The 24194-nt window shown below is 63.5% G+C and overlaps 4 protein-coding genes across 4 annotated transcripts; all 4 read right to left on the minus strand.

Annotated features, from left to right (window-relative positions):
- Window positions 1-2584: 2584 nt before the first annotated feature.
- Window positions 2585-4435, minus strand: LOC123664359. The gene has a single exon (XM_045598903.1). The coding sequence runs from the start codon at window positions 4433-4435 to the stop codon at window positions 2585-2587; it is 1851 nt and encodes a 616-aa protein (XP_045454859.1).
- Window positions 4436-8666: 4231 nt separating this feature from the next.
- Window positions 8667-10517, minus strand: LOC123664360. The gene has a single exon (XM_045598904.1). The coding sequence runs from the start codon at window positions 10515-10517 to the stop codon at window positions 8667-8669; it is 1851 nt and encodes a 616-aa protein (XP_045454860.1).
- Window positions 10518-11706: 1189 nt separating this feature from the next.
- Window positions 11707-12063, minus strand: LOC123664714 (the record flags this gene model as incomplete). The annotated part of the gene is made up of 1 exon (XM_045599214.1): window positions 11707-12063. A coding segment is annotated over one exon (357 nt), but the record flags the coding sequence as incomplete, so codon positions are not given.
- Window positions 12064-19959: 7896 nt separating this feature from the next.
- Window positions 19960-21864, minus strand: LOC123664362. Its single transcript, XM_045598905.1, has one exon. It carries the CDS (start codon window positions 21862-21864, stop codon window positions 19960-19962), a length of 1905 nt encoding a protein of 634 aa, XP_045454861.1.
- Between the last annotated feature and the right edge of the window lie 2330 nt (window positions 21865-24194).

Genomic DNA, 24194 nt, shown 5'->3' on the forward strand with positions numbered 1-24194 from the left:
AGAGAGACCGCGTCCAGATCCCAGGGCAGGACTCCAGCCAGCACGCACGCTGCCTCGCCCGAGATCGTACGGTACCCGCGTACGACCCTGATCGCCATCACCCTCTGCGCGCGCCGCAGCAGGGCGATGTTCTCGCGGTCCAGGGAGTCGGACCAGACGGGGGCACCGTACATCGCCATCGCTCTCACGACGCCGGTGTAGAGCCGGCGGCAGCTCACACCGGGACCGCCGATGTTCGGCAAAAGCCACGAGAGCGAGGCTCCCACCTTCAGCAAGCGCGGGACGAGCCGCGCAAAGTGCGCCCGGAAATTCCACCGGCCGTCGAGCACGAGACCCAGGTACGTCATCGTGCCCGACAGGCCGATGCGAGTGCCTCCCACGATAAGATGGGCGTCGTGGGGAGGCGCCCTCCTCGGGCCGTGGAAGACTATTCCTTGTGCCTTGTCCAGCGCGACGACGAGGCCGAGACGCCGGATTCGCGCCACGACCTGCGCGACGCCAGCGGTCGCCAGCACTGCCGCCTCCCGATACGTCGGTCGGCGGGCCAGCACCAGCGTGTCGTCGGCGTAGCAGACGACGCTGACGCCGCGCAGCAGCGAGCCACGCAACACCCAGTCGTATCCGATGTTCCACAGGAGTGGCCCAAGCACCGACCCCTGCGGGACACCGCACACGACTTCCTTTCTCACAAGCCGACCATCCCTTCCGGGGAAGACCACCCACCTGTCGGAGAGGTAGGCACCGACCACGCAACGCAAGTAGGTCGGCACCCCGTGATAGCGAAGCGCCTCCCTGATGCAACCCCAGGGCAACGTGTTAAAGGCGTTGGCGATGTCGATAGACACCGCCACGACAACGTCGCCCTGGGCCACCGCTTCCTGCACCTGGGCACGGACGCACAGTACGGCATCCACGGTAGAACGGCCACTGCGGAAGCCGAACTGCACGTCCGAGAGGTCGGGTCCTCGACGCCCGAGGTGCGCCACCAGACGCGCGGCCACGACGCGCTCGAACAGCTTAGCGAGCTCGTCGAGGAGGACGATGGGGCGGTACGCCGACGGTGACTCCGCCGGCCGGCCTTCCTTCCTGAGGAGGACTAACCTGCCTGTCTTCCACCGCTGTGGAATTAAGGCTTGAGCCAGACAGGCAGAGAATAGCCCTCGAACTTGCGGCGCCAGGTGGTTCAGCGCCACCGCCCACGCCCTCCCCGGAATCCCATCCGGGCCTGGAGCGACGTTCTTCCGTCGCAGCCGCGCGACTGCTTCCCCGAATTCGGACTCGCCGACCTCCGGTGCCTCCTCTCCGACGTCTGGATCCTCTCCTCGCGGAGCCATCGACGGCGGCTCGTGCTCGGCCGGCGCCGTCGGGAACAGGGCCGCGACCACCTCACGGACCACTTCGGCGTCCAGGGTCTCCGTGAGTGGAGGAGCCCAGGAACGGACCTTGTTGCGTACCCGCTTGTAGGGCATCCCCCACGGGTCGCTGTTCAGTCCGTCCAGCATTTCCTCCCTGGCCGCGGCCTGCGACTCGCCGATGGCACGACGGAGGCTGGCTTTGGCTGCCGTGTAAAGGGCGTACAGCCGCTCGCCCTCCTCCTCGTGCCGTGTCCTGTCCTGCGAAGCGGGGGGCGTCCTAAAGATGCGCCTCCTGCAGCGCGTGTACTGGCGTCGGACGGCCACGCACTCCCTGCGCAGCTGCGCTATCGCCTCCGACCACCAGTACACCTGAGCCCGCCCGGGGCGACCCCTCGACCGCGGCATGGCCGCGTCGCACGCGTCGGTCATTCTGGCCACCAGCCAGTCTGCCACCCTGTCCGGTGGACCGTCGACGCGCGGCTGACACGACGCCACTATCGCCGCTTCGTCGAGTCGCTCCCGGTCGAGACGCTTCAGCTGCCACCGAGGACCCTCCTCCGCCGAGGCGCGGCTGGAGCTTGGCGGCACCGCCGGACGAGCGGAGATCTCGAAGCGGATATAGCGATGATCCGAGAGAGTCTCCACGTCGTCCAGCACTCGCCAGTCCCGAACGCGGCGCGCGAGGCCGGGGCTCGCAAACGACACGTCCACGATCGAGCCGCCTGACCTGCGCACGCACGTGTTGGCCGCCCCGCGATTGAGGACGGTCAGGCCGGTGGCAACGAGCCACTCCTCCAGAATCGCCCCCCGCGCATCTGTGGCAGGACACCCCCACAGACGTGACTTCGCATTGAAGTCGCCCAGCACGAGCACTTCCGCCGGATAAAACCTACGCATGATCGACTCGGTCCCGTCGAGGAACGCCTCGAACTCGGCGACCGACTTGTTCGGGGAAAAATACGCCCCGACGATGGCCACCTCCCCCAGCAGTGCCGCGACGCAACCCGAGCCCCTCACAATGTTCGTAAGGGGCGGGGCGCCCGCGGCGACCTGGGTCACGATGGCCACCACGCCGTCGCGATCGCCGATCCAACTATCCCTCGGCGGGACCGAGTACGGCTCGGCCACCACCGCCGCCCGCACGGACCACTGTACCAGGCTCTGGACGAGGAGGTCCTGGGCCCTGGCACAGTGGTTCAGGTTGGCTTGGAGCACCTTAAGCGCCATTACTACAATTGGGTGTCCATTGTCACCTCCCCAGCTCTGTTGGCAGGCGGCGCGCGGGTTTTATTTTTGGACGCCGCCTTCTTCCTCCTTCCCGCTTTATTGCGAGGGCACGCAACTAGGCTGTGCCCAGCCGGTTTTTTCTCCGCCTGGCATATGGGACAGCAAGCTTCGGCAGTACACTGTCGGCGAATGTGCCCCTCCTTGCCGCAGCGGTAGCACTGGCCGCTGCGGTCCACCCCCTTGTCGCACTTCGCTGCCACGTGCCCAACCTCGTGGCAGCGATAACATTGCTGAGGTCTCGCCTTCAGCAGGGACACACTCGCCGACACGAATCCGACGAGTAGGCGGCGCCCATCGACCACTTTCTTCGCCGCCTCTACCGGCAGGCGAACCCAGGCCGTCCCAACGCCAGCGAAGTTTTGCCGCACTTCGCCCACTTTTACGGATTCCTCGGCGCATCCTCCCGCCTTGGCGATCACGCCGGCCAACTCCTGGGGAGTGACCGAGTCGTCTAACCCGGCCACCCGCAGATCGGCGCACTTCTCCGGCCGGGTGACCGCCACGTCCTCGCCGACGACCGCCTTGATGCGCCGGGCAAGCTCCTCGGCCTTCTCCTTATTGCCGGTGCCGGGCAGCTCGAACCTGCGCGCGCCGGTCTGAGAGACCCTATAGCGAGTCTCGACGCCCATGCTCGCTATAAGGCCGTCAGCCTTTATGGCACCGAGGACCTCTGCGTAGGTCCTCGTGCTGCCCGGCAGCAGCGTCAGCTGCACCGCCGCCGATCGCGGCAGTCGCAGCTTCGGCGTCTTTGGCTTTTTAGCCGGCACACCTTTGTTCTGGGGCTGGGGCTGGTTTTTGGGCGGCCCCACCTTCCTGCCTTTCCTCGCCACCACATTCCACCCCTCCGTCAGAGCGGCCGGAGCAGGTGGTAGGGGGCGAGGCTCGTTGGGCGCAGCGACTTGGGTAGCCGCACCCGCCTTCTTCTTCTTTTTCTTCTTCTTGGCAGACTGACTTGCAGACTTTGGGGCCGGGTTCGCTGGCGGAGTCAGCGTTGTGACCCCTGTCTGCGGCGGCGACGTTGCGATCTTCTTCGAAGCCGCCGGTGGTCCTTTTCGCGCTTCAGGCGCTTCAGGCAGGAGTCTGCCAGACTCCTCCAGCTTCGCCAGGCGGGAGTCGAGCATGGCGCCCACCCCTGCCATTATGCGGTCGATCAGTCCGTTTTCATTCGCGGGAGGGGCTGGAGTGGACGTCGAGCCCAGCTCACGCCTAATGTCGGCTACACTCTGTCGCAGCTCGGAGATCTCCAAGCGGAGCTGTACGTTCTCCGCTTCTAGGCGCTCGTTGGCCTCCCGCAGCTGCCTGACCTCATCATTCGTCGTTCGGTGGTATAGGGCGCCGAGTACTTCGCCTATACCCTCGGCGGACTCATTCAGAGCTTTCTTGCTCGTCCCCTTCAAGTTCTTAGAGATCTTTGTCACGGTGAGAATGGCCTCGACGTATTCCTGGGCCTTCCGATGCAGATCTGTTATCGAGCATTCTTCCGAAATCGTCCCACCTTCCGGATTTATATTAGAGCGCGAAGCTCTCACTCTCCTTGAGATCTCAATGGCCTCGCTTTCGGCCTCAAGCTCGAGCTCCCTCTCGCACTGCTTGAGGTAGTCGGCCTTGGCCTTGGCGAGGCCAACATATTGCCCTGTCGTGGGCGGTCGACCACGACCCCTGCGCGCCGTGTGACACTTTCCTGCTGTGGACTTATCATCAGTGTCATCTGACGTGTCTTCTTCCCTATCGCGCTTCCGCTTCCAGAGCCGAGCGCGAGACGAGTCAGAGTCGCAAGGCGACCGCGACCTCATGCCGACGTCAGACAACTCTCCGTCCGAGACAACTGCACCCTTCTCGGGCCTCTCCTCTACTCCGCCCTTCTCGGGCCTCTCGTCAATCTCCACACCATCATCGTTTAAAAGTTTTTTGTTTTCAAATTCCATAACTGTTCCCACGAGTAAGGGGGAAAAGGTGGTCAGCCCGAGGTAACACCCCCTGTACCTGGGCAAGCCTCGCGTAACCCCACTCTGGCCTCGGCGGGGCTGCAGAGCAGGGGATCGCAGTAGAGACTGAACTTCCCATCAGCCATGCATCCCCTCGCGCTGCGTCGCCGCTTGGGATTCGGGGTAATTTTTTATAGAGGTTTTCTTCCTCGCGGTCCGGCCGGTTAAGGCAAGACCCTCGGTCCCGTTCGTGGCCGCGAGACATGACCACGACACCACAAACGGGATTACGATAATAGGACGGTGAGCGAACAGGACTCCTGTCCACTCTGTCCGACGGCGGGGTAAGCGCACGCCGAACCCATCCACCCCCCCGTGGTGACACAGTGCGCGAGCGCTGTGCCACCTGATGCGCTCACGGGACAACTCTAATGTAGAGCGCCGGAATGCATCCCCACACGCGTCGGTCGTCAGCCGCGACGGGCAGCAGTGCCGCGATTGTGATACTGCTGCCCGTCCCGTTGCCCAGGGTGCACCACGAGGAGGTCACCGACAAGCACCCCAAAGGCCTGGGAACCTAACCTAACCTTTTTTTTTTTTTTTTTTTTTTTTTTTTTTTTTTTTTTTTTTTTTTTTTTTTTTTTTTTTTTTTACGTTGGAAAATGCATTTACGCACTGACCCCGCCACCGAGAGCTCGGCAGCGGGAGTGTGGGGCTCCCGGCGGTAGGTGCAATGCCAGACTACCCACTAAAAACCAACGGTGTCCACCTTCGTCGCCCGTGCCGGGGTCGCAGGAGTCCGAATTCTTCTGCAAACCCCGGCGGCGTGCCTCGTCAGGCCCTTTCCTGTCCTCGTAGAGGAGGTGGCGCGCGGGGGACACCGCGCGCGCCTACCTGGCAGATTTTGGTCTGCCTAGCGTCTAGGGAGGGAGGCGGTTATCGTGCGCCAGCCTCCGACGCCCGGTCCTTTTGCGGCGGAGGGGGAGGTCGGTGGTGTCCTCCCTCACCCGCTCCGCCGCCTCCTTCTGCGCCATCACCCGCTCACAGTACGCGAGGACGGCGTCCCAGCACCTCTCGCTGCCGGTCATGGCAGAAATCACGGCCGGCAGCGAAAGGTCCGGCCCAACTACGCTTCGGAGCTCTTCACGCTCCTCCGTCCACGCCGAACACTCTTCCAAGACGTGTTGCGCCGACTCGTCGTCACAATCCTGGCAGTGGTGGCAACGAGGAGAGGGCTCCCTCCCGGCGACCCGACACAGGTACCCCCCGAAGCAACCGTGCCCCGAGAGGACCTGCGTGGCGCGGAAGGTTAGGACGCCATGCCGTCTGTCCAACCACTGCCGAAGAACCGGCCGAACCGCATCGATCGTCCGGTGCCCCGCACTCGGACGCTCGAGCCTCACAACCCACTCCGCGATCGCGGCATCCCGCTCTCGCCTCAGGTGTTCTGCAAGCCGTGGTGCCGGACTGAGGGTCCCGGACGCCAGACTCCGACGCCGCCGGTATGACGACGCCAGAGAGACCGCGTCCAGGTCCCAGGGCAGGACTCCAGCCAGCACGCACGCTGCGTCGCCCGAGATCGTACGGTACCCGCGTACGACCCTGATCGCCATCACCCTCTGCGCGCGCCGCAGCAGGGCGATGTTCTCGCGGTCCAGGGCGTCGGACCAGACGGGGGCACCGTACATCGCCATCGCTCTCACGACGCCGGTGTAGAGCCGGCGGCAGCTCACACCGGGACCGCCGATGTTCGGCAAAAGCCACGAGAGCGAGGCTCCCACCTTCAGCAAGCGCGGGACGAGCCGCGCGAAGTGCGCCCGGAACTTCCACCGGCCGTCGAGCACGAGACCCAGGTACGTCATCGTGCCCGACAGGCCGATGCGAGTGCCTCCCACGATAAGATGGGCGTCGTGGGGAGGCGCCCTCCTCGGGCCGTGGAAGACTATTCCTTGTGCCTTGTCCAGCGCGACGACGAGGCCGAGGCGCCGGATTCGCGCCACGACCTGCGCGACGCCAGCGGTCGCCAGCACTGCCGCCTCCCGATACGTCGGTCGGCGGGCCAGCACCAGCGTGTCGTCGGCGTAACAGACGACGCTGACGCCGCGCAGCAGCGAGCCACGCAACACCCAGTCGTATCCGATGTTCCACAGGAGTGGCCCAAGCACCGACCCCTGCGGGACACCGCACACGACTTCCTTTCTCACAAGCCGACCATCCCTTCCGGGGAAGACCACCCACCTGTCGGAGAGGTAGGCACCGACCACGCGACGCAAGTAGGTCGGCACACCGTGATAGCGAAGCGCCTCCCTGATGCAACCCCAGGGCAACATGTTAAAGGCGTTGGCGATGTCAATAGACACCGCCACGACGACGTCGCCCTGGGCCACCGCTTCCTGCACCTGGGCACGGACGCACAGCACGGCATCCACGGTAGAACGGCCACTGCGGAAGCCGAACTGCACGTCCGAGAGGTCGGGTCCTCGACGCCCGAGGTGCGCCACCAGACGCGCGGCCACGACGCGCTCGAACAGTTTAGCGAGCTCGTCGAGGAGGACTATGGGGCGGTACGCCGACGGTGACTCCGCCGGCCGGCCTTCCTTCCTGAGGAGGACTAACCTGCCTGTCTTCCACCGCTGTGGAATTGTGGCTTGAGCCAGACAGGCAGAGAATAGCCCTCGAACTCGCGGCGCCAGGTGATTCAGCGCCACCGCCCACGCCCTCCCCGGAATCCCATCCGGGCCTGGAGCGACGTTCTTCCGTCGCAGCCGCGCGACTGCTTCCTCGAATTCGGACTCGCCGACCTCCGGTGCCTCCTCTCCGACGTCTGGATCCTCTCCCCGCGGTGCCATCGACGGCGGCTCGTGCTCGGCCGGCGCCGTCGGGAACAGGGCCGCGACCACCTCACGGACCACTTCGGCGTCCAGGGTCTCCGTGAGTGGAGGAGCCCAGGGACGGACCTTGTTGCGTACCCGCTTGTAGGGCATCCCCCACGGGTCGCTGTTCAGTCCGTCCAGCATTTCCTCCCTGGCCGCGGCCTGCGACTCGCCGATGGCACGACGGAGGCTGGCTTTGGCTGCCGTGTAAAGGGCGTACAGCCGCTCGCCCTCCTCCTCGTGCCGTGTCCTGTCCTGCGAAGCGGGGGGCGTCCTAAAGATGCGCCTCCTGCAGCGCGTGTACTGGCGTCGGACGGCCACGCACTCCCTGCGCAGCTGCGCTATCGCCTCCGACCACCAGTACACCTGAGCCCGCCCGGGGCGACCCCTCGACCGCGGCATGGCCGCGTCGCACGCGTCGGTCATTCTGGCCACCAGCCAGTCTGCCACCCTGTCCGGTGGACCGTCGACGCGCGGCTGACACGACGCCACTATCGCCGCTTCGTCGAGTCGCTCCCGGTCGAGACGCTTCAGCTGCCACCGAGGACCCTCCTCCGCCGAGGCGCGGCTGGAGCTTGGCGGCACCGCCGGACGAGCGGAGATCTCGAAGCGGATATAGCGATGATCCGAGAGAGTCTCCACGTCGTCCAGCACTCGCCAGTCCCGAACGCGGCGCGCGAGGCCGGGGCTCGCAAACGACACGTCCACGATCGAGCCGCCCGACCTGCGCACGCACGTGTTGGCCGTCCCGCGATTGAGGACGGTCAGGCCGGTGGCAACGAGCCACTCCTCCAGAATCGCCCCCCGCGCATCTGTGGCAGGACACCCCCACAGACGTGACTTCGCATTGAAGTCGCCCAGCACGAGCACTTCCGCCGGATAAAACCTACGCATGATCGATTCGGTCCCGTCGAGGAACGCCTCGAACTCGGCGACCGACTTGTTCGGGGAAAAATACGCCCCGACGATGGCCACCTCCCCCAGCAGTGCCGCGACGCAACCCGAGCCCCTCACAATGTTCGTAAGGGGCGGGGCGCCCGCGGCGACCTGGGTCACGATGGCCACCACGCCGTCGCGATCGCCGATCCAACTATCCCTCGGCGGGACCGAGTACGGCTCGGCCACCACCGCCGCCCGCACGGACCACTGTACCAGGCTCTGGACGAGGAGGTCCTGGGCCCTGGCACAGTGGTTCAGGTTGGCTTGGAGCACCTTAAGCGCCATTATTACAATTGGGTGTCCATTGTCACCTCCCCAGCTCTGTTGGCAGGCGGCGCGCGGGTTTTATTTTTGGGCGCCGCCTTCTTCCTCCTTCCCGCTTTATTGCGAGGGCACGCAACTAGACTGTGCCCAGCCGGTTTTTTCTCCGCCTGGCATATGGGACAGCAAGCTTCAGCAGTACACTGCCGGCGAATGTGCCCCTCCTTGCCGCAGCGGTAGCACTGGCCGCTGCGGTCCACCCCCTTGTCGCACTTCGCTGCCACGTGCCCAACCTCGTGGCAGCGATAACATTGCTGAGGTCTCGCCTTCAGTAGGGACACACTCGCCGACACGAATCCGACGAGTAGGCGGCGCCCGTCGACCACTTTCTTCGCCGCCTCTACCGGCAGGCGAACCCAGGCCGTCCCAACGCCAGCGAAGTTTTGCCGCACTTCGCCCACTTTAATGGATTCCTCGGCGCATCCTCCCGCCTTGGCGATCACGCCGGCCAACTCCTGGGGAGTGACCGAGTCGTCTAACCCGGCCACCCGCAGGTCGGCGCACTTCTCCGGCCGGGTGACCGCCACGTCCTTGCCGACGACCGCTTTGATGCGCCGGGCGAGCTCCTCGGCCTTCTCCTTGTTGCCGGTGCCAGGCAGCTCGAACCTGCGCGCGCCGGTCTGAGAGACCCTATAGCGAGTCTCGACGCCCATGCTCGCTATAAGGCCGTCAGCCTTTATGGCACCGAGGACCTCCGCGTAGGTCCTCGTGCTGCCCGGCAGCAGCGTCAGCTGCACCGCCGCCGATCGCGGCAATCGCAGCTTCGGCGTTTTTGGCTTTTTAGCCGGCACACCTTTGTTCTGGGGCTGGGGCTGGTTTTTGGGCGGCCCCACCTTTCTTCCCTTCCTCGCCACCACATTCCACCCCTCCGTCAGAGCGGCCGGAGCAGGTGGTAGGGGGCGAGGCTCGTTGGGCGCAGCGACTTGGGTAGCCGCACCCGCCTTCTTCTTCTTTTTCGTCTTCTTGGCAGACTGACTTGCAGACTTTGGGGCCGGGTTCGCTGGCGGAGTCAGCGTTGTGACCCCTGTCTGCGGCGGCGACGTTGCGATCTTCTTCGAAGCCGCCGGTGGTCCTTTTCGCGCTTCAGGCGCTTCAGGCAGGAGTCTGCCAGACTCCTCCAGCTTCGCCAGGCGGGAGTCGAGCATGGCGCCCACCCCTGCCATTATGCGGTCGATCAGTCCGTTTTCATTCGCGGGAGGGGCTGGAGTGGACGTCGAGCCCAGCTCACGCCTGATGTCGGCTACACTCTGTCGCAGCTCGGAGATCTCCGAGCGGAGCTGTACGTTCTCCGCTTCTAGGCGCTCGTTGGCCTCCCGCAGCTGCCTGACCTCATCATTCGTCGTTCGGTGGTATAGGGCGCCGAGTACTTCGCCTATACCCTCGGCGGACTCATTTAAGGCTTTCTTGCTTGTCCCCTTGAGGTTCTTGGAAATCTTCGTCACGGTGAGAATGGCCTCGACGTATTCTTGGGCCTTCCTGTGTAGATCAATGATCGAGCATTCCCCCGACACCGTCCCACCTTCCGAAAATATGTTGGATCGCGAAGCTCTCACTCTTTTCGAGATCTCGATGGCCTCGCTTTCGGCCTCAAGCTCGAGCTCCCTCTCGCACTGCTTGAGGTAGTCGGCCTTGGCCTTGGCGAGGCCAACATATTGCCCTGTCGTGGGCGGTCGACCACGACCCCTGCGCGCCGTGTGACACTTTCCTGCCGTGGACTTATCATCAGTGTCATCTGACGTGTCTTCTTCCCTATCGCGCTTCCGCTTCCAGAGCCGAGCGCGAGACGAGTCGGAGTCGCACGGTGACCGCGACCTCATGCCGACGTCAGACAACTCTCCGTCCGAGATAACTACACCCTTCTCGGGCCTCTCCTCTACTCCGCCCTTCTCGGGCCTCTCGTCAATCTCCACACCATCATCATTTAAAATTGTTGATTTTTGAAATTCCATAACTGTTCCCACGAGTATGGGGGAAAGGGTGGTCAGCCCGAGGTAACACCCCCTGTACCTGGGCAAGCCTCGCGTAACCCCACTCTGGCCTCGGCGGGGCTGCAGAGCAGGGGATCGCAGTAGTGACTGAACTACCCATCAGCCATGCATCCCCTCGCGCTGCGTCGCCGCTTGGGATTCGGGGTAATTTTTTATAGAGGTTTTCTTCCTCGCGGTCCGGCCGGTTAAGGCAAGACCCTCGGTCCCGTTCGTGGCCGCGAGACATGACCACGACACCACAAACGGGATTACGATAATAGGACGGTGAGCGAACAGGACTCCTGCCCACTCTGTCCGACGGCGGGGTAAGCGCACGCCGAACCCATCCACCCCCCCGTGGTGACACAGTGCGCGAGCGCTGTGCCACCTGATGCGCTCACGGGACAACTCTAATGTAGAGCGCCGGAATGCATCCCCACACGCGTCGGTCGTCAGCCGCGACGGGCAGCAGTGCCGCGATTGTGATACTGCTGCCCGTCCCGTTGCCCAGGGTGCACCACGAGGAGGTCACCGACAAGCACCCAAACCTAACCTAACCTAACCTAACCTAACCTAACCTAACCTAACCTAACCTAACCTTTTTTTTTTTTTTTTTTTTTTTTTTTTTTTTTTTTTTTTTTTTTTTTTTTTTTTTTTTTTTTTTTTTTTTTACGTGTGGAAAATCCTTCATGGACACCCTCCGGTTGGGGGGGCTCGGAGGGGAGTCAGACTCTTACTGAACAAAAACCACACGTGTGTTCCGCCTATGCGCTTGTGGCGAGATCGCGAGGACATAAAGCTCTTTCGCGATCTCGCCGGCGCCTGCCCAGACTAGGGCCCGTCGTCGTCGCCGCAAAAGCGACAGCGACCCGAGAGAGGATCCCTTGAACACATAAGATCGCCTCTCTCCGTCCTCCTCAGGATCGTGCGATGCGGTCGATAGATCCCCCGACCTATCGCCCGCTGATCCAAACTACGGGGGCGGCGGCTGCAGGTTGGCCAGGTAGGCCCTGCGCCGCCGACCGCGTCTACCGCGACGAGACGGAAGCGAGTTCGGATCCCGTTCCCGCTCCCGCTCCGCCGCCTCCTTCCGCAGCATCACGGCGCTGCAGAAGGAGGAGACGGCGCTCCAGTTCTCCTCGCTGCCGACCATGGCCGAGACCACGGCCGGCAGCGAGAGATCCGCTCCGATGGCCGCCGACAGGGCGGCGCGCTCTTCGCACCACGCCGGGCAGACCGCGCGCGTGTGCTCCGCCGTGTCCTCGGCGCCGGCGTCGCAATGGTGACATTCCGACGTCGGCTCCCGCCCCAGTGCTCGGCACAGATAGCGACCGAAGCAGCCGTGCCCGGTCAGCATCTGCGCCAAGTGGAACGACATCGCACCGTGTCGCCTATCGACCCAGCCGCGCAGAACGGGCCGAATCGCCGCCACCAGCCCCCGACTCGTAATTACGTTCGGGTCCTCGAGATTCTCCGACCACTTCCGGAAGAGGCCGTCGCGAGCTTCTCTCCTCCATCGCACGACCTCTTGCGGACGAGGCGGTTCCTCCCTCAGGCGCGCTTCCGTCACGCGCCAGAAGACCAACGCGAGAGCTTCGGCCTCCAGTTCCCACGGGGGGCTGCCGGCGAGGAGACAAGATGCGGTGTAGGACACCGTGCGGTACGCCCTCGCAGCTCGCAGCGCGATAGCGCGGTGCGGCCTGCGAATCAGCGACACGTTCCGCGCGCAGAGAGCGCCCGCCCAAATCGGAGCGCCATACAACGCCATCGAACGCACGACGCCCACGAAGAGGCGTCTGCATTTGTCGGCGGGCCCTTCTAGGTTGGGCAGTAGACTCCCGAGCGCTCCGGCGGCGGCCAGAAGCTTCGGGGTCAGCCGCCGGAAGTGTTCGTCGAACTTCCAGCGACCGTCGAGAACGATGCCCAGGTACTTCATCGTCGACCCGACGGCGATCGAAGTACCCCCGACGACTATCGACGTCCCGGGCGGAGGAGCGGCCCTCGGCCCGTGAAAGGCCAGGACCTCCGTCTTCTGTAAGGCGACCTCCAGCCCGAGAGCCCGAATTCTGGCCACCACCTGCGCGACGCCGGCCGTGGCGAGGCGGCCCGCCTCGCGGTGCCCGCCGGCGCGGACGGTGACGAGAGTGTCGTCTGCGTAGCAGATGACCGACACTCCCGGCAACGTGGCACCGCGGAGCACCCAGTCGTAGCCGATGTTCCACAGGAGCGGTCCGAGGACCGAACCCTGCGGAACGCCGCACGACATGGACCGCCTCGACAGACCGCCGCCACCTATCGGGAACTCTACCGCCCTTCCCGCAAAGTAAGCTCCGATGAGCCTACGCAAGTAGCGCGGGATACCGTGGTATTCCAGCGCCACCCTCACCGTCTCCCAGGGCAGAGAGTTGAACGCGTTGGTCACGTCCAGCGAGACCGCCCACAACACTCCACCCCGGGAGACCGCCGACTCGGCGAGGTCCCTGAGGTGGGCGATGGCCGCGACGGTCGACCGCCCCCGACGAAATCCATACTGCGCCTCGTGCAATCCCGGGTTCATCGACTCGAGAATTCGAGTCGCCAGGACGCGCTCGAACACCTTACTGATCTCGTCGAGGAGCACGATCGGTCGATAGGCCGAAGGCTGTTCGGCCGACCGTCCGTCCTTCTTCAGCAGGACGAGCCTGCCCGTCTTCCAGACCTGGGGAAACCGGCCCTGCTCCAGGTACCTGTCGAACAGGGCCCGAATTCTGCCACCCATAACCTAACCTAACCTAACCTTTTTTTTTTTTTTTTTTTTTTTTTTTTTTTTTTTTTTTTTTTTTTTTTTTTACGCTGGAAAATGCATTTACGCACCCCCGTCACCGAAAGGCGACGGAAGTCTGAGACTCCCGGCGGGGAGTGCAATGCCGGACTACTCAGTAAAAACCAGCGGTGCCCTCGTCGTCCTGGTGGGGCGCCACGGGACCACTTAAAAGTATTCGCCATGACGCCCCGGACGGTGGGCCAGCCTGCGGGTGCAGGACAGGCCGCCTCTGATTGTAGAGCGCTCCCAGGCACCGAGAGCGCTCCCACGTCTCGCGCGTGCGGTCTCAAGCCGGCCGAAGGTCTTACTGTCCCTCCGGCCGGCCACCCCCACGCAAGGGACGCTCAACCAGACCAGTCTACCGTCTGCAGAATGGGGACACATGTCCAGGAGCGTCCCCTCTCCAGGCCAAGCCAGGCAGGCCTGACCTCCAACGCCGGAAAATAGCGTTGGGGGCCAGGACCGCCCGTCCTCCAACGCCGGATCGCACCGAGCAACCGAGCAAGCTCCAGGGAGCCCAGCGCGACCCCGCAACTACCCCACGGGTCCGCCGGACTGCACTGATAACCGAGCTAAAAGCTCCAGGGAGCCAGCACAGCCCGGCCCTCACGCATCCGGTCTGCCGGATTGCACCAGCAACCGAGCAAAGCTCCAGGGAGCCAGCACAACCCGGCCAGCACACCGCGCCCCTGCGCTACAGGACGGGCGAGCCAGGCCCCCCGGACCCACCCGTCCTGCCCCTCCCGGCTAGGCGAAAGCCTCACCTCCAACGCCGGATCGCACCGAACAACCGAGCAAGCTCCAGGGAGCACAGCGCGACCCGGCAACTACCCCACGGGTCCGCCGAACTGCACTGACAACTCGCATAGTCGGGGACTTCGATGAGGACACGGAGGTCGTGATTACGACCACAGTCGAGGCGGCCAAAGACTTGAAAGAAAAACTGGCGCACCGCTACGGCAACAAAGCCAAGCAAAAGGTGCGTACTATGGCCTCCGTACTAGTTAATGGTTTCAAAGAGGGCTCAAAAATCAACCGCCTAACGGTGGACGAGGCCCTCATGAACCACTTCGGAGCCATAGTAATGGCCGCCCGACTATCGGGAGCACAGAAGGTGGTCCTCATCGGAGACATAAACCAGCTGCCGTACATCGACAGGGACAACCTGTTCGAAATGCGGTACTGCAGACCAACCCAGATAACAACCATCTCGTGCGAGTTGTCATGCACGCATCGTAATCCCAAAGACGTCGCCCTTGCCATCAGCGAAGTTTATAAGGACGTGTACAGCTCAAGCTCAAAGATCCGATCTTTGCGAGTGGAGAGCCTCACGGGCGCGCGTATTCCTGCAGGAAGAGACCGGACCTTATACCTGGTCTTTACGCAAGAGGAGAAGAGGTTGCTGACTGACCAGGGATACGGATCCGGGGAGGGATCGCGCGTCTTAACCATCCACGAGGCGCAGGGCCAGACCTACGAGGACGTCATAGTCCTCCAGACGAAGACGAGGAGGCTCAGGATCCACGACAGCGTTTCGCACGCTGTAGTCGCGGTGACTAGACACACCAACACCTGTGTCTATTACACCGACGACAGGGACGACGCAATTGGTCGCTTTGTGGCGAGGGCAGTGGAGACCACGGACAAGGAAATACTCGAGCACAGTCTCAAGATGGCGATTCATCACAGAGACGCAGCCGTCACTGAGAGTGTGCTCGATATGTTGAAAACTTTTGGCGTGTGAAGAAATTAGTTTCAGTAAAGAAATAGGGTGTACATAAACATATAAAGTTAGTGTTAAATTAAATAGTATTAATTACATATTACAAAACGTGTGCAAAATAATTTTACATGTGTACCAAATTAATTAGGATAAATTATATAATATTGACTACAAAAAAAAAAAAAAAAAAAAATCTTACTAACAGTAACCTAGGCTAAGTGTATATTGTAAGTAGGCCAGCAGGCCATAAGTGTATATATAAGGTAACTAGGACATAAGTGTACATATACGGTAACTAGTATATAAGTGTAAATATAAACTTAGATAATAAAACTGACAGTAGGAATACAAAAAATATATAATATATAGTAATTAATATATATAGAAGTAAATTTAGTATAACTTTAAATTTTTGGTCGGTGGACTCACGTAGGATTAGAGATACTAAGTCTAGTTTAATTAGTCCTCTAAGTTGCATGTGTAAGTACCAAGTTATAGAAACTAACAAACTAATATTGGAATAATAAAAGCACGGGCATTATGAGCCCGTGGATATATATTGTTATATAAAAAAAAAAAAAAAAAAAAAGAACTGCACCGACAACCGAGCCAAAGCTCCAGGGAGCCAGCACAGCCCGGCCCTCACGCATCCGGTCTGCCGGATTGCACCAGCAACCGAGCAAAGCTCCAGGGAGCCAGTACAACCCAGCCAGCACACCGCACACCGCGGCTTAGCGCTACAGGGCGGGCGAGCCCACGGCTAACCCGCCCGCCCCGTCCACCGTGTGGGGGAAGGAAAAACCCGCCCCCACGTCTCCGCGCCGTCTCAGCGCCACGCACAACTCCGCGCCTCCGCGCCAACACACCCGCGCTCACAAGACCAGAACGGCACCTGAGTGCCGCTCTGGTCCCGGTAGCGCCTCGTCTGGTTTTGGTCCGCGGGGGTCCGAAGACCCCTACCGCCCGCAGTCGTGAAACTACCTAACCTAACCTTTTTTTTTTTTTTTTTTTTTACGCTGGAAAATGCATTTACGCACCCCCGTCACCCGAAGGCGACGGAAGTCTGAGACTCCCGGCGGGGAGTGCAATGCCGGACTACTCAGTAAAAACCAGCGGTGCCCTCGTCGTCCTGGTGGGGCGCCACGGGACCACTAAAAGTATTCGCCATGACGCCCCGGACGGTGGGCCTGCCTGCGGGTGCAGGGCAGGCCGCCTCCGATTGTAGAGCGCTCCCGGGCACCGAGAGCGCTCCCACATCGTCGCAGGGGGAAGAGGGGCACGCGGAGCGCCCCCGCGCCGAGCCCGATGCAGAGGACGGAGGACCGCGCCGCCACGCCTCCCCCCCCCGCACCACACCCGCCGCGAAAGCACCCCGCGCGCCCCCCTCCCACCCGCGACTTGCGGGAAGGAGAGGGGCGCGCGGAGCGCCCCCGCGCCAAGCACGATGCGGAGGGAGGGGGAGCGACCCAGCGACGCCTCCTCCCCCACACCGCACCCGCCACGAGGGCGCCCCACGCGCCCCCCTCCCCCCCGCGACTTGCGAGGAGGAGAGGGGCGCCGGCTGCGCCCCCGCGTCAAGCACGATGCGGAGGGTGGAGGAGCGCGTAGCGACGCCTCCTCCGTCCCGCCGGTCGCCTCCTTCGTAGCGCGTCGGCGTGAGCGTCGGCTTCGCGCTCACGCTCCGCAGCCTCCTTCAGCGAAATAACTTCTTCGCAGAAGGAGGCCACGGCCGACCAGGACCTTGCGCTGCCGAGCATAGAGCGGACCACGCTCGACAGCGCGAGGTCTCCGCCGATGACCGCCACGAGGGCCCTCCGCTGAGGGTCCCAGGCGGCGCACTCTTCTAGTGTGTGGCGCGCCGTGTCAATCGGAGCACCACACTCGTGACAGGCAGGGGTGGCTTCCCTCCTCGCGATCTGGTGCAGGTACTTACCAAAGCAACCATGCCCGGTAAGCACCTGCGTCAGGCGGAAGGTCAGCACCCCGTGCCGCCTTTGGACCCAGCGACTTAAATGTGGACGTATCGCGTCCACCGTCACCGTGCCCGCCGCCGGAGACCCCAGGCTCTCCTCCCACTTGATCATCAGGGCCCTCTGAGCTTGAGCCCTGATGTCCATCGCTCGGTCCGTACTACGGACCTGCCCTTCTCCAGCTCTGAGGCTCGACTTTGCCGCGTACACTCTCGCGAGCATCTCCGCCTGGAGTTCCCAGGGCGGATCGCCCGCGAGAAGCGTAGCCGCCGTCCACGACACCGTACGGTATCCCCGTATCGCTCTCACCGCTATGGCCCTCTGGGGTCTCCGCAGGAGGGCCTTGTTGTCGCGAGACGCGAGAGCGTCGGCGAACACGGGGGCACCGTACAGTGCCATGCTGCGAACTATGCCGACGTATAGACGTCGGCATGGCGAGTCCGGGCCGCCTACGTTGGGCAGAAGTCTGCCCAGCGCGGCGGCGGCTTTCTCGAGCCTCGGAGCGAGCTCTCTAAAGTGCGGACCGAAGCTCCACCGGCCGTCCAGGGTTAGGCCGAGATATTTCATCTGGGCCTTGACGGCGATCTCCACCCCCTGGACGACCACACGCGCACCTCGGGGGGGGCCTCTTCGTGGGCCGTGGAAGAGGAGGGCCTCCGTCTTCGACAAGGAGACCCTCAGGCCCAGTGCCTCGATGCGGCCGATCGCTATCGACGCGCCGGTTCGCGCCAGACCGGCCGCCTCTTCGAAGCTGCCGCCCCGGGCCGTCAGCAGAGTGTCGTCCGCGTAGCAGATGACGCTGAGCCCGGGCGGCAGTGGCGTCCGCAGCAACCAGTCGAAGCCGACGTTCCACAGGGTCGGTCCGAGGACGGAGCCCTGCGGAACGCCGCACTCGACGCGGCGGCGATACAGTCGGCCGTCGTCCCCCTCCCATAAGACCTCTCTCTCGCGGAGGTACGCCTCCAGCAGACTCTGGAGATATGGAGGCACGTCCTGATACTTCAGTGCCTCCACAATCGTCTCAACAGGAATGCTGTTGAAGGCGTTCGACACGTCCAGCGAGATGGCCAGGAGAACGTCTCCGCTGGCCACCACCTCCGCGGAGAGGGACCTAAGGGCGTTCAGAGCGTCCAGGGTGGAGCGGCCCGCCCTGAACCCGTACTGAGCGTTCGACAGACCCGGCCCCGACTCGTCGAGGTGCCGGACGAGACGGTCCGCGAGAATCTTCTCGAAGAGCTTGGCCGTCTCGTCCAGCAGCACGATCGGCCTGTACGCGGAGGGAGAGTCGACAGGTCGGCCCTCCTTACGTATCAGGCACAACCGGCCCGTCTTCCACGGCTTCGGGAACTGCCCGGAAGCTAGACACTTGTCGAACAGTCCCCGAAGTTCTCCTCTCAGGTGTTCCAGGGCGATATACAATACTCGCCCCGGAACACCATCCGGCCCCGGCGCCGTCTTCTTGGCCCTGAGACGCTCGAGGGCCGTATCCATCTCCCCCTCCGAGATGCCGGGTGGGGAGGGCGGGTCGAACTCGGTCCGAGAAGACGGCGACGGCGTCGCCATCGTCGGGGGAACATGTACGGGACGGTGCGGAAACAGTTCCGACACCGTCCGCCAGAGGAGATCCGGCGGCATCGTTTCCGTCACGGGGGCGCCCTGCGCGCGAAGCTTGCTTCGCGCAGCGCGATAGGGACGGCCCCATGGATCTCGGTTTAGACCCGCCAGCAGCTCCTTCCAGGCGGCGTCCTTCCCTCGGCTGATGGCGTGCTGCAGGGCCTGCTTTGCCGTGCGGTATGCATCCCGCAGCTCCGCCTCCAGAGCCAGATCCCTGGCGCTGCGCCTCCGACAGCGTTGATACGCCCGGCGGGCGGTCATGCTGGCCGCACGAAGCTCCGCTATTTCGGGCGACCACCAGTACACCGCCCGCCGTCCTAGCGGGCGGCGGCCGACCTTCGGCATGGCCGCATCGCAGACGTTGGCCAACGACCTGCGAAAGCGGCCAGCCAGCTCATCCACGCTGGCACCATCGGCGTCGCGGTGGCTCGCCCACCGCTGGACGATTGCGGCCTCGCGCGCCGCCTCGACGTCGAGCCTGCTTAGGGCCCAGCGGGGTAGCCTGCTCGGGCCCCTCGACCGATCTGCTGACGAGGACGGGGTGGAGACCCCGAACCTGATATAGTTGTGGTCCGAGAGAGTCTCCACCCCCTCCTCCACTCTCCAGTCTGTCACTCTCCGCGCGATTGCGGGGCTGGCGAACGAGAGGTCCACCACGGAACCCCCGCGCAATCGCACGCACGTCTGAACGTTTCCAACGTTCAGGAGTGACAGACCAGAGAGGAGGGCCCAATCCTCGACGGCCCGCCCCCTCGCATCCGTGTTCGGGTTGCCCCAGGCTCGGGACTTGGCGTTGAAGTCGCCGAGAACTATCACGGCTCTCGGCGACTGTCGGCATACCGCAGCTCTGACGGTGTCGAGGAAGACCTCGAAGTCCGCCAGGCTGCGGTTGGGGGAAAAGTAGAGGCCGATGACCGCATACTCTCCCCACGTCACCACGACGTATCCCGAGCCGCGCTCCACGAGTGCGAGGGGGCGGGTGGCGGAACTGCCTAGTGCGACCGCCACCGTGCCGTCGAGATCCCCCAACCAGTTCGGTTGGGGGGGAACCCAGTACGGTTCGCAGACGACGGCCACATCGATCATCCACTGCGCCATGGACTGGGTCAACAAGTCCTGAGCCCTGGCGCAGTGGTTGAGATTGGCTTGGAGGAAACTGTGATGTCTGATGTGATCCATGGATTACTCAGACATCACAACCTCCACCTCCCCCGCCGCGGCCGGGGGGGCAACGCCGTCTGCGGCTGTCTGGCTTGCGGTCTCTCGGGAGGCCCGGGTTCCGAGGGCCCCCTTTCCTTTCGAGGTCGCAGGCCTGCACCTGCGGCCGCACATGATGTGCCCCGAGGGTTTACCTCCCTCGGCGCACACCACGCAGCGCGGTGTCTTCTCCGGGCAGGAGGCGACCTTGTGCCCCGCGTTCCCGCATTTAAAGCAGAGGTTGCCCCTGTCGACAGACGCCGGACACTTCGGGCGCGTGTGGCCCAACCCCATGCACTTAAAGCAGCGCATGGGGAGCGCCTCCAGGGCCGACACTCGCACCGAGCTCCAGCCGATCAGTAGCCTGCCCCCCTCGGTCAGCGCTTTCGCAACCGAGACGGGGCAGGCTACGACGGTGGAGCCCATGCCGCCGAAGCCGGAGCGGATCGCCCCGACCCTCACCGTGCCGACGTCGGACGATGTCGCCTTCGCGACCGCCGCCGCCACCCTCTCGGGAGTGGCCGTGTCATCCAGGCCCGAGATGCGCACCTGCGCGGTCTTAACGGGCCTGACGACGGTGGCCACGTCCGAGAGGGCCTCCCTGAGCCGGCTGGCGAGCCGGTCGGCCTTCTCCTCTTTATCGGAACCGGGGATCTCGAGCATCCTCGCTCCCGTCGCCGTATGACGGAAGAGGATGCGCTCGATCCCCAGTTCCTCCAATTTCACGGTGTCTTCAGCCGACCGGAAGATGGAGTCGTAAGTTTGACCCTTCTCTACAGCCGCCGGCTGCAGCTGGACGACGACTGCCGCAGTCTTCGGGGCCTTGAATTTGGCCTTAACCGTCGCCTTTGTTGCCGGCCTTCCGGACTGCTTGGTCGGCTTGGCGGTCGGCTTGGCGGCCGGTCGCGCGGACGACGCCGCGGCTGGCTTGCCAGTCGGCTTCACCGCAGGGGCGGCAGTCCGGCCTTCGACTACAGGTGTGGATGGAGGGGCGGAGGACTTCCCTTTCCCCTTCCTCTTGCCCTTCCCTCTTTTAACCACTGTTGCCCAGGTTTCCTCCCGGGCAACCGTGGAGGGGGCCGCCGACGTAGTGGCCGCCGTCTCAGGGCGTCGAGGTCCACCAGCTCCCAGTTGGGGGCGGACCGACGGAGCCGGCGGCAGCCTCTCCTCGATCTGCGCCAGCCGGACGTTCATCATATCGCCCAGCGAGCAGGTCAAGGAGTGCTTGAACTCCTCTAGCATGGCCGCCACCGGAAGTGTCGCAGGTGGACCGGCGACTGAGGCGTTGGCAGCGGCGGCAGCGGCGGCGGCGGCGTTAGCGGCCGCTTCCGTCTTCGCCTCGGCGAAGCCGCGCCGCATCGCCTTCAGCTCCGTTTTCATTGCCTCTATTTCGATCCTGAAGCGGCGGTTCTCCGCTCGGAGCCGCCTCACTTCATCGGCCTCGGTCCTAGAGGCAAAGGCGTCGACCACCTCGCTCAGGTCCGTCGCGGACCTCTTCAGCTTTGCGACGAACTCGCCTTTGAGGTTCCCGGATTTCCGGGCAACCTCTAGTATTACGGCGAGTCCCTCGCCCGCGCGCGCCCTGAGTTCCTGCGCGTTGAGCGCAACGACGTCGTCTACGATCAACGAACCGACGTCGGACTCGTTGTCGGTGAATAGGTTGGTCGATTCCGGCCGGACAGGTGCTGGCTTGAGGAACTTCTCGCGGGAAGGACCCGCCGTGGTTCCTCTCGCCTTTCCCCTTCTCGCCGTGTTTATTTTAGCGAGGCCCGCGCCCTCGGCCTCCGTGTCCGAACCGTCACGCCCAGACGCGAAGGTCGAGGATGAGGGCCGCTTCCGCCGTCCCTTTGGCAGAGATTCCCGGTCCGAGGACCCCATAGCCGTCTCCATATCAGTTCCGCTTTCGTCTGCGCCCAGAGCCGCAAAGCGGTTTCCTGTTTTCCCTTTCGCGAGGAATCTCCCCTTGCGATCTCGCGAGGGGAGACCAGCCTTCGGGCGCGAGGGCTCGTTAGAGCCGCCGCTCCGAAGACTGTTATCGGAGTCCGTGTTCTTTACCTAACCTAACCTAACCTAACCTAACCTAACCTAACCTAACCTAACCTAACCTAACCTTTTTTTTTTTTTTTTTTTTTACGTGTGGAAAATCCTTCATGGACACCCTCCGGTTGGGGGGGCTCGGAGGGGAGTCAGACTCTTACTGAACAAAAACCACACGTGTGTTCCGCCTATGCGCTTGTGGCGAGATCGCGAGGACACAAAGCTCTTTCGCGATCCCGCCGGCGCCTGCCCAGACTAGGGCCCGTCGTCGTCGCCGCAAAAGCGACAGCGACCCGAGAGAGGATCCCTTGAACACATAAGATCGCCTCTCTCCGTCCTCCTCGGGATCGTGCGATGCGGTCGATAGATCCCCCGACCTATCGCCCGCTGATCCAAACTACGGGGGCGGCGGCTGCAGGTTGGCCAGGTAGGCCCTGCGCCGCCGACCGCGTCTACCGCGACGAGACGGAAGCGAGTTCGGATCCCGTTCCCGCTCCCGCTCCGCCGCCTCCTTCCGCAGCATCACGGCGCTGCAGAAGGAGGAGACGGCGCTCCAGTTCTCCTCGCTGCCGACCATGGCCGAGACCACGGCCGGCAGCGAGAGATCCGCTCCGATGGCCGCCGACAGGGCGGCGCGCTCTTCGCACCACGCCGGGCAGACCGCGCGCGTGTGCTCCGCCGTGTCCTCGGCGCCGGCGTCGCAATGGTGACATTCCGACGTCGGCTCCCGCCCCAGCGCTCGGCACAGATAGCGACCGAAGCAGCCGTGCCCGGTCAGCATCTGCGCCAAGTGGAACGACATCGCACCGTGTCGCCTATCGACCCAGCCGCGCAGAACGGGCCGAATCGCCACCACCAGCCCCCGACTCGTAATTACGTTCGGGTCCTCGAGATTCTCCGACCACTTCCGGAAAAGGCCATCGCGAGCTTCTCTCCTCCATCGCACGACCTCTTGCGGACGAGGCGGTTCCTCCCTCAGGCGCGCTTCCGTCACGCGCCAGAAGACCGACGCGAGAGCTTCGGCCTCCAGTTCCCACGGGGGGCTGCCGGCGAGGAGACACGATGCGGTGTAGGACACCGTGCGGTACGCCCTCGCAGCCCGCAGCGCGATAGCGCGGTGCGGCCTGCGAATCAGCGACACGTTCCGCGCGCAGAGAGCGCCCGCCCAAATCGGAGCGCCATACAACGCCATCGAACGCACGACGCCCACGAAGAGGCGTCTGCATTTGTCGGCGGGCCCTTCTAGGTTGGGCAGTAGACTCCCGAGCGCTCCGGCGGCGGCAAGAAGCTTCGGGGTCAGCCGCCGGAAGTGTTCGTCGAACTTCCAGCGACCGTCGAGAACGATGCCCAGGTACTTCATCGTCGACCCGACGGCGATCGAAGTACCCCCGACGACTATCGACGTCCCGGGCGGAGGAGCGGCCCTCGGCCCGTGAAAGGCCAGGACCTCCGTCTTCTGCAAGGCGACCTCCAGCCCGAGAGCCCGAATCCTGGCCACCACCTGCGCGACGCCGGCCGTGGCGAGGAGGCCCGCCTCGCGGTGCCCACCGGCGCGGACGGTGACGAGAGTGTCGTCTGCGTAGCAGATGACCGACACTCCCGGCAACGTGGCACCGCGGAGCACCCAGTCGTAGCCGATGTTCCACAGGAGCGGTCCGAGGACCGAACCCTGCGGAACGCCGCACGACATGGACCGCCTCGACAGACCGCCGCCGCCTATCGGGAACTCTACCGCCCTTCCCGCAAAGTAAGCTACGATGAGCCTACGCAAGTAGTGCGGGATACCGTGGTATCCCATCGCCACCCTCACCGTCTCCCAAACCTAACCTTTTTTTTTTTTTTTTTTTTTTTTTTTTTTTTTTTTTTTTTTTTTTTTTTTTTTTTTACGCTGGAAAATGCATTTACGCACCCCCGCCACCCGAAGGCGACGGAAGTCTGAGACTCCCGGCGGAAAGTGCAATGCCGGACTACTCAGTAAAAACCAGCGGTGCCCTCGTCGTCCTGGTGGGGCGCCACGGGACCACTTAAAAGTATTCGCCATGACGCCCCGGACGGTGGGCCAGCCTGCGGGTGCAGGACAGGCCGCCTCCGATTGTAGAGCGCTCCCAGGCACCGAGAGCGCTCCCACGTCTCGCGCGTGCGGTCTCAAGCCGGCCGAAGGTCTTACTGTCCCTCCGGCCGGC

The sequence above is a fragment of the Melitaea cinxia genome, chromosome 22 (genome assembly GCF_905220565.1).
Source record: "Melitaea cinxia chromosome 22, ilMelCinx1.1, whole genome shotgun sequence".
NCBI classification, from domain to species: Eukaryota; Metazoa; Arthropoda; class Insecta; order Lepidoptera; family Nymphalidae; genus Melitaea; species Melitaea cinxia.